Source organism: Phragmites australis, chromosome 14, assembly GCF_958298935.1.
Source record: "Phragmites australis chromosome 14, lpPhrAust1.1, whole genome shotgun sequence".
Classification (NCBI taxonomy): domain Eukaryota; kingdom Viridiplantae; phylum Streptophyta; class Magnoliopsida; order Poales; family Poaceae; genus Phragmites; species Phragmites australis.
In genome coordinates this window covers 19,676,916-19,695,440 of record NC_084934.1, presented here as the reverse complement: position 1 = coordinate 19,695,440, position 18,525 = coordinate 19,676,916, and the positions used below count along the sequence as shown (strand labels likewise).

The following is an 18,525-nucleotide window of genomic DNA, read 5'->3' as shown; positions in this document are numbered from 1 at the left end:
TTTTTGTTAAATTTTGCTTTTGCATATAATTTATTTAACCATGTTGTCGTATCCTTGCTAACATCCCAATTCATAATCCTTAGAGTCGGGTTATCTATAAGTACTCAATATGAATTAAGTCTTGTGAGTACCTTCGTTCTCACGCTACTCTTTCAGGTGCTACTAGCCAGGAAGAGCTAGTCTTTGGCTATTTCACGCCTACCTAGGGTGGTGGCAGACACGAGTAGGTTACTACTCGGAGGTCCTGCTTTTGTATGGATCCTAAGGGCATATGGCTCCATTCTCCTTTTGTTGTTTATAGTTTTAACTTCCCCTGCATAGTTCTCTTCTGTCTAGGAGTTGGTTAGTTTCAGTCTCCTCTAGCTCTCTTTTGCTGTAAATTGTAAGAATTTTTGGATGCTTAAGAACTCGTAATATAATTAAATTACTCGCTCTTTGTTAAGTTTTGTTGTGATGTGATTTGCTGAAAATGCATGTGTTCCAATCTTGGGCACAAAATGCATGCTAGGACTACCAGAGTGGTATTCTGATTAATCACTAAAATCGTGATTAAGTAAATAATTGATTTAATGATTAATTAGAATACTGTTTGGATCGATGGTTCCTTACAGTGTATGAGTAAACCTTATAGTACTGCATAACTGTAACCTCATCCGTATCCGTGGGTATGGACCGAAATATGGCAGCCCACTAATACAGGATATGAAGATCCTAACATCCTTTATGTCATATTGTATACCAAACCTACAAGACATAGGGTTAATGAAGCTTGAATAGCAATACGACATTTAAAGTGTATTACGTAACAAATAATTACCTGTCTTCAATGTAACTCTTCCATTGCTCCTTTGCTGGTCGCGAAACTACTAACAGGTATCCCTGATTGGTAGTCCGGTAAGTATGGCCACGTTACTCAATGTTACGTCCATCTAGCAAAAAAGAAAGCGGAACGTGTGCATCTTAGGACGCCACCAGTCGATGAGCCCCATGTGTAGTTGTTCCTCAATCGGTGGGAGAGGTGCCCTGCCACCGTTCATCATAGGAGCTCCAACCATCATGAGAGCGAAAGGTAATAGTCCTGCTTGTGCGAGTGCCTCATGGAGTCGAGGGTCTAATTCCTTAATCGTGTGGATATTTCATGCTTGCAACGGAATTAACTGAAAAAGATATCCAATACATGTACCAAGTTAGTAGGAAATTATCATGGCAATTAAGAAGCACATATAATCGTAGTACATGCTATCCAATAAAAATCATTCTTCCCTTACAGTTTTCGTCGTACCGTTACTAAAGAAGCTCGAGAAGACCACTATGAGCCATGACAATGATTTCAAACTTCATGGTTCAATAAACAGGTGAATAACAAATTAGAATATATTGCAAGCTTCATGGTTTCATAAGTATTAATGCTTTTCGCTAGAATTCTCTTTGCAAAATTTAATTTGACAATTTTTTGATGCATTATGATTTTAACTGAATCTTTTTGTCCAACCCAATTTTTTTAATCTTTCTAAAATTTATTTTTTTATTTTCTTTTTGTTTTCGCTCTTTTATCTCATTGCACCGATATCCTACTTACACAAATGGCGAGCATATATACACTAAGCCATCACACTACACCACCACTTGCACAAAGTGCCACTAGGAGGGGAGGCGCCCATGGGCATATGGGGCCACCACCATGCATCTTTGTTGCTGCTGCACACTATCATTCACTATTCCTCTTTCTTCTTGAAGAACCTTGTTTTAAACTTTCTTAGTGTCTTGGTTTGATTAAGCTGCTGAGTATTGGAAATAAGCTATAGCGCTTACTCCGAGAAATTATATTGAAGCACAAAACTGGTTGGAGATTACGCACTAAACCTAAGTGATTAAGCTAATTAATCAAATTAATTGAATTAACCAAATTAATTGAATAGAACTAATTAATCTGATTAATCATGTAACTATAATAACTCTGATTAAATTACATAAATACTCTTATTATATTGGTTAATGATATTCATATAATTATAATAAGGAAATAATTTAAGTGCACTTACTAATCAAATTCATATAATTAAACTAAGCAAATAATCTAAATACTATAATTTATCAAATTAATATAATTAAACAAATGTAATTGAACGGATTAAACAATCAACTAACTCTAATTACTATTATCGCTGTAAGTATTAATTAAATACATAATCTAAATACTTACTGTAACTCGTGTTGCTGCTCCTTCTCGCCTCGGGCTGATTCTCCTTTTCTCATGTTGCTACTACTTCTCGCCTCGTGTTGCTTCTTCTTTCCTCACGTTGCTTCTCCTCTGCTCACGCTGCTGCTCATCTCCTCTCTTCTCGCATTGCTACTCAATAACAGTCTGCTCCCATTTTATTGCAAAACACGACAGCACGGGACAACAGCGCGTGGACAGTAGCGCGTGGGCTACAAAACTTGACAAAAGTAGCACGGCGCACGAAGCGGTGACAAGATGTGGTAATAAGACGTGCGAGTGACACAGGCGACAAAGGTCGATCGTATTCAGCATATGAGGTGTTGAATACGGTATAATACGTATTTGGCATATGAAGTGTTAAATATGGTGTATAGTACTGTATTCAGCAGGTCAGGTGCTAAATACAGCAGGCGCACTATTTTTCGATTTCTTAGGTATCGAAATCGAGTTTTCGGTAAACGAGATGCCGAATATAGATGCTAAATTTGTACATACGTCGGTATGTTATCTATTTTTTAAATACGGTAGTGTATGTTATATATTTTTTATTTTTGCCGTGAGGTATGTACATGCACAAATACGTATGCATGTAGTCGTCAGGCTCATACATACGTGCGTGCAACGCGCGAATACACACGTACCTGCCGTAGTACGGGGCCCACATGTGCGCCCTGCTTCCACACACACGGCACCCGCCTTTATATCCCTCTCAACCTTTTCCACCCCCTACTTCTTCCACTCATGAGCTTGGCTAGCTAGCACAGCGCTCCACCTCCACGGCTCCACCTCGCCAGGTCTCCGCTTCCGAGAGCCACTGCTCGACCGCCTGGGCTCGCCTCCTTACTCGCCGGCGCCGCCATGGACCACAAGGACAAGTCCCGCAAGACACCCTCTGCGGCGGCGTCCATGGCCGCGCTCGCCGCCGCCGCGGCCGCCGGCGACGGCGCGGACGGGGTGCTGCCACCGCACGCGGAGGAGGACAAGAAGCCGGCGAAGCTGGTGGCCGTGGACAGCCCCTCTAGCTCCTTCCCGGCTCCGACGGTGTCGGTGAGGAGGAGCGCGGCGGCTGCTGGCGGCGCCGTCGCGGCGGGAGGAGGAGGCAGCGGCGGGCCGAGCTGCCAGGCGGAACGGTGCGGCGCCGACCTGAGCGAGGCGAAGCGGTACCACCGGAGGCACAAGGTGTGCGAGGCGCACTCCAAGGCTGCCGTCGTGCTCGTCGCCGGCCTCCGCCAGCGCTTCTGCCAGCAATGCAGCCGGTAAGCTCGCTCCCGCCGAAACCCTCTCGACGGCGCGCAGAACATGGGTGCAATCTGGCATGACATGCATGCTCAAAAGCACCGGCCACTCTCAGTTCATATTATTAAATGTGCTTGATTCGTATAAACTTACCGTCTGCGGTGCATCATGGATCTTCTAAAGCTCATAGCTTTTCTTGGATCATAGTCATGGACGAGATGGTTGAGCTTTTGGATTCCTAGCTTGGTTGCAGCTTAAGATCTCGCACTCTAGTCTCATGCTCTGTCTCACTGTCTGTCTGTTTCTTGGCTCTGCATGTCCTAATTAAGCTGGACGAAATAATTAAACTGCACAATAGCTAGTGTATCCCTTGTTAAATTTAACTAGTTCTATTAGGCATATACGCTACTACGCTAGCTCCTCACAGACTCAAGCGTCACACAGCAGCTGGATTTCGAGGTAACTTTTGGTGATTGCGGTGGTCTAATCTAATACTGCTGTGAGTCTAAATGATAAGAGGTCCGTACGTCACACACTTTGACGCACTCAAAAAAATGGATTAGTGAGAGTTACTGTTCTAGGAAGATGTGCGTGTGGAGTAACGAGTAAAACTCCGGGTGCATTCTCCCCAGCAGGGTGGTAGTAAAAAGCAGGATAAGGGGACTAGGTTTTCGTGCTTTCATCTCAGATGATTCGTGCTTCGTTGGTGCGCCCCAAAGCACCATTGGCATTGTATATATTCCTTTCACTCGCTCACTCACTCACATGAGAACATGGTGGACATCGTTGTCCTATTCCTTGCTTGCTTTGAAAGGGTACTGGGTTCTCCTTCTCTCCTCGCCACGGGGCCCTGGCTCCAGCTTTTGTTGGTGGAGAATAGAACTGTACGGCCAGGTTCAAGCTACTCTGCCTCCCCAGGGCAGATTCCGCCTTCCCAATTCAGCTGAAAACCTGTACGTCTTTACCATATGTGAGCTCTCTAATGAGTGGCATATGTGTTAATGATGCGGGATGTAGTTGTCTTAGATAATACTCCTTCTGTCTCACTATACATGATGTTCTATAGTTGAATACAGGTATTGAAGTGAAAAGTTAAATAATTATCTTACCCTTCTTTATTGTATATTAGTCTATGAGTAATAATAATTTAAAATGAGATTTGAATTGGGAAGAAGATACTTAATGGAGGGGTAAGGCTGGAAAATCTAAGGTAAAGTTATCTCGAAATCATAGAACGTCATGTATTTTAAATAAAGTTGAAGTTCTAATTTGAAAAAATAAGGTCGCGAGGATTTTTTAGACCGACATCTAAAATTTTCAAAGGGAGACATTGGAATTTTTTGTCCCACTTGTATGAGTGAAATATTGTTCTGTTTTTAGAATGAAATAAATAATTTTTATTTATTAAATAGCTAAAAAAGTAGCTACAATAGTATACAGTGCTAATACAGTTACACACATTAATGGCACCAGTAATACATACTGTTACTTAATACACATTAACGGCGCTGGGATGTCACGGATCCCATGCCCTTTAGTATATATACATACATACATAAACATATATATATATATATATATATATATTTAGTTGTGGACAAAAAGAAAAACCAGTTGTGCCCTTATGTTTTATGGGCCATCTTGCTCTATGCTTCAGAGTATAACTACAAGAGGCAAGCCAGTGACCTTGCACTTGCAGCATAAGGATGTCATGCTGGGATTTTTCCAGATCGGATTGAGTCGTTCCACCTGTTGATCGAGCTTGTTCTCTTCTTGTGGCCTTCAGCAGACTTTTCGAGCCCATGTGCAATCACATGAGCAGGGTAAGGAGCAGTTGGTCTCTGGTACTGCTCATGCTGTCCTAGTGTTGTTGCGGCTCTGATAAAGACATGCGTGACGCTTACACTGCATAAGTTCTTCATAGCTCACAAGCTAGGGATTTAACTTAACTCATTAAAGTGGAACAAACAAAACCATTGTGGTCCTTGTATTTAGAGCTAGTGTCCTAGGCAAGATGTTCATGTTGTTCAGTCTTCATGATGCACCTAGCCTAATCAGTTTGTCATCAGTGACATGAGTGCATATTAGCTGGTCCTTAAGTGCTTGCTCAGAATAACTTTACGCTTTGTACTGCAGAGTTCCATCAATGAAGATGTGCATTTTGTACATGAACTGGGTAAAGTGTGGTAAACTTTATTCTAGTGAGCGTAAGTTGAACTCAGAAAAAGAAAAATCTAGTTGGATACTGCAAACATGTTAGGTAGCGTTTCCATGAATCACTGAGTACAGTTTTGTAGGTTTTCATCTTGACAATGAGAAGTGAGAGCTAAGAAGCAGACAAGAGAACACTTGTTCTGATCTTCCTCAGGTGCTCTATCCAAATTAACTTGCTGCTGAAAAATCTACCGTTAAGACTTGGAGATTCTTTCTACTTCAACGTTGGTTTTCTATCGATGGAGGCCGGGCCGGGGATCATCTTTTTGCGGATGTCGACAGGGCCTTGGGATAGATAGGACTGCTACGGCCTCCATGCTTGCTTTTGTTGTCTCTGCTTTTCCGCGCGCACGCATGTGCATCGTGCATAGCACCAGATTCCAGCAGTGAAACCCTGGGCGCCATGGCGGGCAAATAACTTTCAGCGATTCTCGTTTTGAATGCACGCTGCTAGTGCAGTACGTACCTCGTCGTACATGCCACAGTCCCCTCGTGATCACATCACATCGCCGTGCTCCTTGATTCGACAGGAGTACGTCCGCATGTAATGAAGTTACTGCTTCAGATGCTGCGGCGGTTTCCATCTCCGAATTAAGAAACTAACTCTCTCACCCTTGACGCATCTGTAGGTTCCACGAGCTGTCGGAGTTCGACGACACCAAGCGCAGCTGCCGCCGACGCCTGGCGGGGCACAACGAGCGGCGCCGGAAGAGCTCGGCGGAGGCGCAGGGCGGCAGCGCCGGCGACGGCTGCCGCCACGCCGACCAGGACGGCCGGGGAAACCCGCCGCTGAACCACTTCCAGATCAGATAAACCTACCTAAGCATGCTCTCTCTCTTCTGTCACGCAGCAAGCCATATGATATGTGCTACCCTACCCCTGTGTCTGTGCTGCGTAGCTAACTTGGCAGTATGTCCTCCTATATTGCTGCTATATGTGCACCGGAGGTTCATGTGCTATATCTGCCACAAACCTAATTATGCTGATTGTAACCAGCAGGCAATTAAGCAGGTAATGTTAGAGTAATTGTGCGTGTCTGTGTGAGTATGGATCACATGTGTAATTCTGTGGCCTGTGCCCAACAGTAATTTGTGCAGGCTGTGTATTGACGTTGTGCTCTGGTAATTGTGGTAATATATGCTATTTATTCGGGTAATATATAGCTTGTGTCTCACACATGTGTGCATGGTGTTTTTGTAGATATCAAATCAAATTCAGTGCGATAATATATTGTGGTAACGTTTGCTATTTATTAAAGTAATACGTACGTAGGTTGTGTTGTCACACATGAGTGCATGATTTTTGGTAGACATCAATCAGATGGGTACACAACAGTCAGGTCTCTATGTGATCGACGAGATCGATCGTGGTTTTTGTCACGTTTTGTTCTCACATGTCATCATGTATTGACGAAATTTTCCATACTAGTTTGGACCCCTTTTAGCTGACGTACTAGTTCAACTTTTTTGCTTCAGTTTTTATTTAGTTTTCAGTCAACCTAAATTTGTTATCACCTAAAATTGTAAGAGCTATCATACCGGGCCAATACCTAAAATTAACTCCCTGCTTATCGGTACAACAAACTGAATAAAAACATCGAGGGATAGAAAAGTAGAAATGTCTTGGTCCTCTTTATTATGTAATTATAGTACAAATTTACTATAAGATGCAATATAAATAAAATCATATTTCAATGTGCGCAAATGATTCAAAGTCATTCGAACTGGAGAAGGGATGGGGATCATTCTGAGCATCAACCTGAAAGGGGACTAGCCTGGCTCCACAGCCTCGGGCATGGCCGCTTAGGGTGTTGGTTGTTGTCGCTCGTGAGGGGGCACAACCACCCTGGGTTGCCTTGCCATCACTCTTGGCCTCCAGGCCCTCCTCCCTACTACCTAGCTGTCTAACTACCTCGGCGCCATGGTGTCTAGCACCTGGCGGTGCTGTGGTGATTTGCCGATTTGCAGCAATGGTTTGAGTTGAGACTCAATAGACAAGAACGAGCGAGAGCTATGGAGCGAGAGATCAAGCGAGGGGAGGCGAGGAGAGCAGCGAGGGATGTTTAATTATGGGGAAAAAAACTTTATATTGCCTCTCTTAACTATTGCTCAAATTTGTTCTCCCCGAACCACAAAACGAAATATCCCATCTCCTCCAACTATTCAAACGGGTGCACTTTACCTTATTAACTGATTTTGATGGTTATTTCATCCTACGTGGCGCTGACGTGATGGTGGGACCCACATGTCAGATGACACGTGACATGAGTTATTGTACATGGAGACATTCCAGCCAGATGGCGTGCTCCCGACAACCCTCCCAACCACGTGTCCTCTCTCCCAACCACGCACTTGCCCTCGCTCCCTCCGCCACCACTCCCCCTTTCTTCCCGAGCTCTGGCAACAGCTGCCACCACTCCTCGAAGCTTCATTGCTTGACCCGAGCACACCACCGTGACCGTCACACTCCCCTGGTTCCATTTTGCCGCTCCCCTGACCTCGATTTGTGCCGAGCCTGAAACACCCATTCTGGGCCGCCTCTGGGGTGTTCTCCAATTTCTCGCCAATGGTAAGACCTCACTCCAATCCCCTCCATCTACACCATCTAGGGCATCACTGCTAGCTAGCCGAGCCCCCAATTTGAGCCACAGAGCTCCGTGCCACCTCTATTCTGGCCACAGAGCTCCGTCACCAGACCAATGGGTAGCTTCTAGACCTAATCCAAGCACGAGACCAGTGTCGCCCTAGCCTCTAGCTTCTTCGGCCAAGCTCAATTGATTCGAGATACCCCAATCTTCTCTCCCCTCTCAACCAGCCAAACACCCATGGCGCTGCCGCTCATCGTGTTCCTAAGCCATAGAGCTCGATAGGAGCCACTCATCTCCTTCCTCTCTCACTCATCTCTCTCTCTCTCTCTCTCTCTCTCTCTCTCTCTTTGCAAAATATCAGAGCCTGAGTCACTATGGTTTGCCCGGCTGAGCCTAAGCATCGCTGACCGTCCATCACCTTCTTCTACCTCTGGCCACCCACACCCGATGCCCTCTCACCTGCGTGTGAGAAAAGTGGTTGGCGGTTGTGGTCAGGCGTGTGGTTGGGAGCGAGGATGTCGAGGGAGGGGATGACATGGTGATGATGACTCTCAGGCTAGTTGTCGTAGTGCTGGACATGTCACCGTAGGTGGAGACAGTGCTGGACTCTAGGCGTGCACGCTCCTCGCGCTTCGGTGCTACAGCGACGTAGCGCCATTGCGGACATGCTTAGTGACTACATCCCCAGCTACGGCATGTCCAACGACGAAGCAACCTCCTCCTCCTTCTCGTCATTCTCCTGCTCATCCTGCTGTGATGACATCAGCACCGCCTCCCAGACTGAGCTCCTATCCCTGGGGCGTGACCGCTCCGAGATAGTTGTTCACTGAATAGTTGTTAAGTCCCAATTGCTAATTGACTTTGTTGTCGAATGGTCAAACCTTGCACCTACTAGTGAACATGAGCATGAAATCAATGAAATGTGGATAATGTATTTTATGGCTTGTTGACACTTCAAGGCCCAAGGGCTGGGTAATTTTAATATCTGCAATAGGGAAACCCTAAGGTATACACTTCATATTGATTTTCTTGCCACCAACAACATGGTAGCATATGAAAGATTATTTGCTAGTCTCTGAGTAGCTATTTTGCTCAAAATTGATGACTTCGTGTGAAGTGAGCTTCACAGCTAGTAGCAAATTAATGCAAAAAAAAAGAGAGAATATAAATGTTCTGGCCTGACCGTGTTTGCATACCTTTTGGAGGTTAGGAAGCTTTAGTGACATTTCATCGGACTAGAAGTATATTACAACATGAGAAGCAATAATTTCCTAGCCAATAGGCTGGCAAGGGAAGGTTCCTCATGATCTTCAATACCTTATGGGGTTTTTATGAAAACTCTTGATACCATTTGTATGACAAAGAGTCGACATAGAATAGGGAGTGGCTATTCCTGATAAGGACATGTCACTCGAGGTATTGCAAAGAGTCGATACATCACCTGCGATGTCGCAAAGAGTTGTGACCTCACTTAGGGTAACACAAAGCATCATTGCACTGCTCGCATATGAAGGAATGTGGATATCCGCGGATACCTTCAAGATCGAGTCATATCTAATGATGATGCTAAATCAGAAAGAATTGCCCGAAAGGTTAAAATGTATACTCTTATCGATGGCATCCTATATCGAAGAGGAGCCAATTGAGTCTTGATGAAGTGTATTTCTCAAACGCGGGGAAAGAGATTACTCAATGAAATCCACGCAGGGATATGTGGAACTCAAGCTTCTTTCTATATATTGATCGAAAGGACATTTAGGCAAGGTTTCTATTGCGATGTAGCCCTTTGTAGGGATCGGTGACATCCTAAGAGAGGATGGGTGAATTAGGACAACTAAAATTAATCAGCTCTAAAAACTTCACAAGATAAACCTATATCAAATTCTATCTAACTGTGCTCTATGTTTATCTAGCGTATCTACTCTACCATTCAAAAAGGTTTACAACATATAGCCAATCCTAGCAAAGTACTCTAGGAAAATAAACAAGCAAGTGCAGATTGCAAGTATGTAAATGCGAAAATGTAAAGAAGGTAGAGAGAAAAAACTCCGCATAAGGGATTTTTATCCCATGGTATCGATGATATAAACACCACCTCTAGTCCACATTGGAGCAACCACTTGGGCTATGACTCCTGGACGGCACTCGATCACGACCCTCGAGCCACTTAGGCCTCAAGTAGGTTGAGCCACTAAGCCATTAAGGCAAGGCCTCACCATAAGCCTCCCTTCCAGTCACTTGTCGTCGTCTTTTCAAAGCTTGAGCCACTAAGGCAACAGTCTCAGCGTTCTTGTACAAGAGTCTTATCGCCGCTCCACACCAAGTTGGAGGGTCAACAAGCATGAGCCACCAAGGCTCACGGTGCGGACGAGTCACCAAGACTAAGGTATCGATGTACCACTTGGTACAATATAAGATCACTCCTTCATCCCCTCTCTAGGCAGCAACTCCTAGCAACAACTCTCTAATCCTATTAGCACTAATCATTCCCTTAATCTTGTGCTTAATTGCCTTGAATGATCACTTTTAGCACTTTGGTGGCTTAAATGTCTTTTCAAGTGTCTATGAGCTTCTCTAGACTCCAGCACCCTCAAATAGCCGAGTGGGGGTATTTATAGCCTCAAACCTGTGAACTAGTCGTTACTCCAATGGTCAAAAAAGACTATGAACACCAGATGATCCGCCATCAACAGCAGTACAAACATCGGACCATCCGACGTGTAAAACAGCAAAAACTAGCCATTGGACCCGCACTCAAATTCATTGTGAACACCGGATATTCCGGTGTAACCTTGAATTCCATCACCGGACTATCCGGTGTGTTTACTTGTGCTAGCCAAGCCACTTCTCACTGTTCATTTGTCCGATGTGAAGATCATCTGATCACAGGACCACCGGTGAGTAGAACACCATCTCCATTGAGCCGAAAGCACATCTTCTGGAAAATGCTCCGGTGCTATCTTAGAGATCGTCAAAGTGTCCGGTGAGTTCAAATCTTTTCTCCGAAGCTTTTCACAAGTTATGGAAAACACTCAGGTGTGCACTTAGAACCCCAACACTGAACCATCTAGTGTAGTCTTCAATTTTATCTTCTAAGCCAAGAACACTTCGGTGTGTATATTTTACTGAGCACCGGATCATCCAGCGAGTTTAATCTTTTCTGAACTTGTCCAATTTAAATTTTCTTGAGTTCCACTTCGGTAGCTTCTTCATGTATTGCATCCATGAAACCTACTAAAATATATACTTGACAAACATGTTAGTCACATTGACTATATTGTCACTAATCACAAAAATCACATACATGCCCTAAAAGAGTCATGTTTGCTACACCCTTCATGATAGAGTGAATTAGTCTAAAAATGTGAACAATGTCAGTTTCATAGCCGACAGATTCACTGACCTACTCAGACGCTACAAATAGTTCGTTTATCTTGATCTTTTGCTACGTGGTGGGGCCATTCCCAAAAGCCTCGAAGGATTTACCAGAAATACGATATATCCTAGAGACGGATATCCATTGTACACATGTGCTTAGTCCGATATGGTAGGTTTCATAACTGTCATGGGATAAATAAAGTATGTACCAATATTCCTGATAGTTTATCATACTCTACAAGATAAGCATACCCGGATTAGGAAAAATCATCTAGATATTCGGAAGCAATACAATCATGGGATATTACAATTAAAGACTCTGAGTATGATACGTCTCGCCGATTCAACTATATAAGAGGGGACCTCGATCCAACTATATAAGAGGGGAGGGGTACGTCCAGGGGGTCGGCAAAGGTGGAGAGAAGAGGTGATTGAGCAAAGGAAAGGGAGAAGGCAGACAAGCAATACGAAGCAAGCCTAGTCAGATTAAAACAGAAACAACCTATTGAGATACACAATAGAGTCACGCCACAATTAGATTAATCTGATAAGGGCTTTAGGATTTAGAATAAGAGAGAACTCGTCGAGACCTTACGATTAGATATAGACATACCCTATTGTAATTGCGTTTTCTGAGAATAAATAAGGTGGAACAAGACATATGCTATTATACTAAAGGAGACCTAAACTTATATAAAATCACGTGTCCTCCTCTTCGATGCGCATAGTTAATGATCAAGTATCCATATTTCAACTAAGTATTTACATAATCGACTTAACCAGTCAGCGACTAAAACAACCACATATCTCTTATCTTGGGAACCGACGAAAGATCATGTTAACAACATGTATCTCTATGGATATGGGAGATTATGTTGAGAATCAACCTCTATAATTGCTTATGACTATAGTGACCCCTATCATATGAGTACTCATTGACAAATGATTAATTGAGTAAAAATAATTGAGGATAAATTAATAAGGCTTATTCGAATCAGTGTCTTTAAAGATGATAGGCCATCATAAGTGGTATAGTGCGATGGTTTATAGGTCTTGTAATAATCAAATGATTCTCTCAAATCAGCTAAAATGATATTTTGTGACACTATATCTTTAGCAAATAGAATAATATATTAAATATAATGAATAGACCATTGACTGATCTCTAAATCCTTACTGAGATAAGGATAGTAAAAGGCAACATGAACATATCGATGAAGTATCTGTGTAAAGCTCATCCCTGTGAGTTCGATTGTGGGGTTACTGATAGACGTTCACGTGAACCTGACGGTCATATCAGTTAGACCTAGGATAGCGCAGAGATAGACCTTTACCTATACAATATAATATCTTCATAAAAGTTGAGATAGACATATCTATTGTCGACTAAAGGTGTATGCAGCTGCCTGTTTGTATACGTTTTTTTCCCTCTTTCAAAATATGAAGCTTTGTCTTACCTGCCTTCATACAAGGTTTGTTTGGATTTTAGTTTTTGACTTTCTGTTGTCAGAAATTAGGAGTTTAAATAAATGGAATTGCTGAAAGTGTTTTTTAAGAAGCTATAAGTCTATTTTTGAGAAAATAAATTAATAAAAACTGATAAATTAGCTGAAAGTAATTTTTTTGAGAAATGATATACTGAGAAGTTAAAAATTTAGTGTAAAATTTAACAGCTTTTTAAAAAAACAAAAAATACAGTTTTTCAAAAAAATCCAAATATAAAAACTCAAAAAACATACCCTTAGTGACGCTCTCCAGCTCGTTGCTCCAGTCCTTTCCTGAGATGGAAGGAGAAGACAGATCTCAAGAAGGAACTGCATGCATTCGACAAGTTTTGACATGATGCGACGTTTTTGACGTATGGCTGCTAGTACGAAATTTTACTAATGAACTCTATAGCTTCGACAAGATGTTGATGCCACGTGGAATCGTCCAGGCAGCTAAGGTCTTTCTGAACAAGGGAATTTTTATTGAATTCAACGTTTTCCCTATAAAATTAAAATGATTTTATAAAATTCTTGTACAATTTTTATGAAATTCTGGTGTTCTAAAGGAGCTCTAAGATGGAGCACGAATCACAAAACTATCATTGTCAGTATTTGACTTTTCGAAGAATGGATACCGGCCGGACTATTTAGTGAATTGAAGTAGTAACTGTAAGTGATGAACAATCTTCTGTAATAAGACTATTTCACTGCTTCACGATCAGAAGGTAATATTTCAGAATGGGTGCTACAGTACAGGTGCTACAGTGTCAAACCTAGCATATAATGTGACGTGTCACTGTTGAAACAGTAACACCGATTAATCAATGAAAAGCATCGTAGTGGTACACTCATTTCACTATTGAAACAGTATTCTCTGCCTTAACCTATTGTTAATGCAGATGATTCGGGTCTCAGTACAGTCCACATGTTTCTGAAGTGGACGGTAGTGCACGGCACATTAGGTATAGAGCCGTCCCTAATATCTCACAGGCGGGGCAAACCTGGGGCAAACCTGCCCACCGATTCCACTTCCTTCGGCTAACTGTTTACGGCACGGGCCTCATCACCACTGCCACATGCATGATCTAAGATTTTTTTTATTTTTTATTTTCATTTTTTTTATATTTATAAAAATACATGATTATTTTTAAATATTAAGTATCTAGACTAAGGTGACATCCCCTGTCGTTTATCCGACGAAACACATTTATAAGACCTACGATGCAACAGATTAAAAACTAAATACTCTAACCGATATAGTACCCACATCAACGTATCACCCGCTAAAAATATCATATTTTTCTGAACGCACTAGAAAATATGTCAACGAGCAACACATTTTCGTACTGAAAATTGGCTTTTGCAAGCAAGTATGAACGCACCGAGGTGGCTTTTGCATGCACGCACGCACCACTGGAAAATGGGCTTGCATGCACCGTGGTTGTCATGGGGGGCTGGTGAGTGACACTACATATGTATAGGCGACACCTTTTGCATACTGAAAAAGTGTATATGAAAAATAGGTGATACTTTTTTATGGACTCAACAAGTGACGGTATTGTCCAACCAACGGTGATAGAAAAGGTGTTACCTGTTGGCCAAACTAATATGTTAGTTATGGACATCACATCTATTATTTTTTACTGTTGTGTTATGAATCTTATAAGATATAGCTCGTTAGATGAGTATTTATCTAATGAACGGTGATAATCTAGATGTTTAATATTTTAAAATAATAGTATATTTTTTAAAATTATTAAAATATATAAATAAATAAGCCATAGGGAATCGCTCAGAGTGAGTGGAACGAGTGGCCTTACCAGCTGGCTTTGTGCGTGGGGCTTATCGTCCCAGCAGTGGAGTAGTGTATTGCTTTAGGTGTGTTTGGTTGCTCATTTTTTTTTCAGTTGGCTCAGTAGATGTAGTGATGGCAATAAGTTCAAACGTGCCGAGTAATATCACCTTATATCTGTACCTATTTCAATCAAATAGCCGACTATAATACTCATTGTCACCACCGGGTATAATTTTTACCTATACCTATACCCAGGCGGGTAACGGGTATCTGACAAGTTACCCATAACCACTTTAGCAGGTAACAACATAATATCTGTCGAGGGTTAATCACAGATAGTGATTCTAAGGTGTATCAGATGACGGATGCGTGATCTGTGTTCTGGAGGATATGCCTATGCTAATCTAAGAACACCAGAATTTATCAAGGTTCAAGCCCCCCTTAGGTAATAGCAAACACATCCTGTGTATTCTTCTCGTTGAGTATGGTTTCACCTTCGCATCATTTTCTCTTTTTTGCCCCCCTTGCCTAGGTGCACTCCCTTTCCCTTATAGCACAGGAGGAAAGTAGTCTTACACGTGGGCCCATCAAATAGACCTAAGCCTACCTAGACGATCTGCATAGGTTATCATTACATAATACGCTGGCGCTATGCCTACTCTGTAGCACTGAGATGCGCATCCCATCCGCTTGCCGCATCACTACTTGTCGCGCCCGGGTCGTCCGGTCTACCCTATCCTATCGACGGTTTCCCACACGCGCCTGCCATGCCCTCTGTCTCATCTGCGACCTCGTCCCGTAATAATTAATGTTATGGGATGGGACATGGTGGCCCTGCACTGGCCATGCAGTCTCTGCGGAGTGAAATGCCTGGGGAAGGGAAAAGGCATGAGCAGCGGCATTAAATGAGGTTTGACATGTTAGACGAGTACCTGCCTCGCGACTAGTAAGGGTTGGTCGCGGGAAATTTGCAAAGGTCAGGGTCATGGTCAGGTTGGTGCCAACTGGTTATGCGGTGGGCCTGGGCTAGAGAGATAAAGCTGATACTGCTAAAACCGGCCGTTGCGGGCCATCCCGATGGGGGACCCCTATATTCTTTACATCAACAGTAGCCCCCAAGCACCATCGTGGATATGGTGATCTGAGCTGTTCTTCATAAGGACGCAGTCGGACCTGGTTGTACCACTTGGACCCCGGGTGAACAAGAATTTTGCCCAAGGAGTGGTCAGCGACACGGTCTACCATCGTTGCCGGCTCAGGAAAACGCATCCCGAGGGGAGATTTAAACATCCATATAGAGAGATCGTGGGAGAGAGAAAAGAGGTGGGCGTGAGCGACGGAGATAAATGTGGGAGAGATAAAATATGATGGCCGCCAGACTTTGAGTGAATTTTGGTTCCCCGAATGGCCCACGGAATTTGAGGCGGTGGGGCTGAGTCGATCCTATAAATCGAAGAGCAAAAGCCCCCGGAAACCCCTTTGCACTCCAAGCCCATAGCCTCCGATCTCCTCCTGTCTCTCTAGCAAAAACCACTGCGGTGCTCCCATGGCACCGTGCACCGAAAAGGAGCCTGACTTCCCTAAGTCCAATTGCACTGCCACTAAGGTGAAGCAGATGTACGAGAATCGCCTGCTTCCGCGCCGCCTGTCTTTAGGATATCATCCTTAGGGGGGGGGGGGGAGGTCCCTGCTCCCCACCAAGGTGAGATCGTAATCTTTGCTGCATTCTTCTTGGAAGGTCTCGTCCCCTCCTTTTCCGAGTTCTTCTGTACTATCATCTCATTCTACGATATCTGCCACCTCCATCTCAACTCCAACTCCATCGTCATGTTGAGCATCTTCGCTCATATGTGTGAAAACTTCATTGGGATCAAGCTGTGCCTCGATCTCTTCCAGTTTTTCTATACGGCCAGGGTGCAGCCCAGGCCGCCCACTGGTAGCTGCGGCTTCTGTCTCTGTGATGGTGCCGCGAGCTCCTATTTTGAGATGAATCTCAAATCGTCGTGGTTGGGCTGGAGGGAGGAGTGGTTCTACGTTATGACCAACGATTCTTTTGACAACTACTGTCCCTTGCCGGTCGGGTTAGAACGCTCACGGAAGCCAGCCTGTTGGGGTCGGATGTCATCCGTGACTTCATCAAGCGGGTTGTGTCCCCTACGGTGGAGAGCACACCCGGCATATTTGTACATCGGGAGTGACGATGACACCCGGGAGAGCTCCGTAGGTAACATCACAGACGTTCCCCTGTCACTAGGTGTTTGGCCGAGCGGTGTCTTACTCCCTTTGATCAGATCTTCCTGACGAGGTCATCGACTTGCGGGTCAGGTTGCTGATGGCGACGGCCGCTAGGAAGGGTGGCCCTCCGTGTGTCCCCTTGTGTGAGATCCCCCCATCGGAGAGGGCTCGAGTTAGACTGGTATGTTTAGCATCTTTCCAGAGTTCCCTACTCAAGCCTTTTCCTTGGTCAGGGTCTTATGGCTCGAGTCATTTTCAGTGTCTTCCCGAGGTAGATGTCTTGTGACCGGTAGTTGACGAGGTCGAGGAGGTCTTTCGGGAGATTGAACATGAGGGCCGCCAGCCCTCACCGTCGCCTATTACTGCCACCGAAACCCACCGATCTGGTCACGACATCAACCCATTAGGTTGGGGAGGTGACCAGTCTACTCAGGGTCAGGTGGCAATTGCGGGTAGCGGCTCTAAGAGCACTGTTGGCCAGCAGGAGGTCGACCTATAGTACCCCAACCAGACTCACCATAACCCAGTGCCCCGCGACCAGGCCCGACCAGGTTAGGTCCGACCCGAGGCCTCACGACCAGGCCTGCGCTGACCAGATGCGCCTCGACCAGACCGTCGTGGACCAAGCATTTGTGCGGTGTGGGAAGAGGCCGGCGGGGGATTCGTCCATCGCAGAGTCGTCCAAACACGCTCACGGGACCCTGAGTATTGGCTGCCCCATAGCGGGGTTGTCTTCCCCGACCATTCCGCTCGGTGGCTTCGTGAGGAATAGACTTGTGGTTAGCTCCCCACTGCCATGGTAGGTTTATCTAGGAAGGTATAAATACCATGAATTTCCTTTCCTTTCTGATTCAGTAACTCTGTTGTTTGCCGCAGGCCTGTGGTAGCTATTGTGGCTCCTGTCATGAGTCCTCCGGCGGTGCCCCCGCAGGACTTTCTAGTCCCTCCACCAGCTCTAGTTTTGTCCTTTGGAGCGTCGGCAACAGCTCCAGTCCCTGTGGCCCCGATCGAAGAGCCCGTGCCATCCCCTGACTTGCTTGCTCTGGTCAGCCATATCCCCTCTTCTATTTGCAGATTAGTCGAGGAGAAGGAAGCGGTGGCCAGTAGGTATGCCGAACTGGAAAAACAACTGGCCCAAGAAAGGGAGGTCAAGCACTTTCTGCAGCAACAATGTGGTGAGCTCCGGTAGGAGAAGATTGCGCTTTCCGCTGAGCACTCTGCGCTTTCTACCGAGCACTCTCAGCTCAAGGGGGATGAATGCACAACCCTCAGCTTTCTCCAGGATGCCTTCAAGGTGTTAGTGGATCCCCTAGGGAGCCTCGGGCCGGGAGCCACCGAGCCGAAGGACGACCGCACTACCCGGTCCTGGGCC

General features: G+C 44.6%; 1 protein-coding gene across 1 annotated transcript; it reads left to right on the top strand.

Moving 5' to 3' along the window:
- Positions 1-2,964: 2,964 nt before the first annotated feature.
- LOC133891700 (squamosa promoter-binding-like protein 13) lies at positions 2,965-6,829 on the top strand. The gene is made up of 2 exons (XM_062332433.1): positions 2,965-3,477; positions 6,301-6,829. The coding sequence occupies exons 1-2, from the start codon at positions 3,080-3,082 to the stop codon at positions 6,482-6,484; spliced, it is 582 nt and encodes a 193-aa protein (XP_062188417.1). The 5' UTR covers positions 2,965-3,079; the 3' UTR covers positions 6,485-6,829.
- The last annotated feature ends 11,696 nt before the right edge of the window (positions 6,830-18,525 follow it).

Excerpts from the sequence above, each read along its gene's own strand:
- LOC133891700 (XM_062332433.1), top strand. The coding sequence starts at position 3,080 with ATGGACCACAAGGACAAGTCCCGCAAGACACCCTCTGCGGCGGCGTCC. Across the intron at positions 3,478-6,300 it reads TTCTGCCAGCAATGCAGCCG|GTTCCACGAGCTGTCGGAGT; the intron begins GTAAGCTCGCTC and ends ACGCATCTGTAG.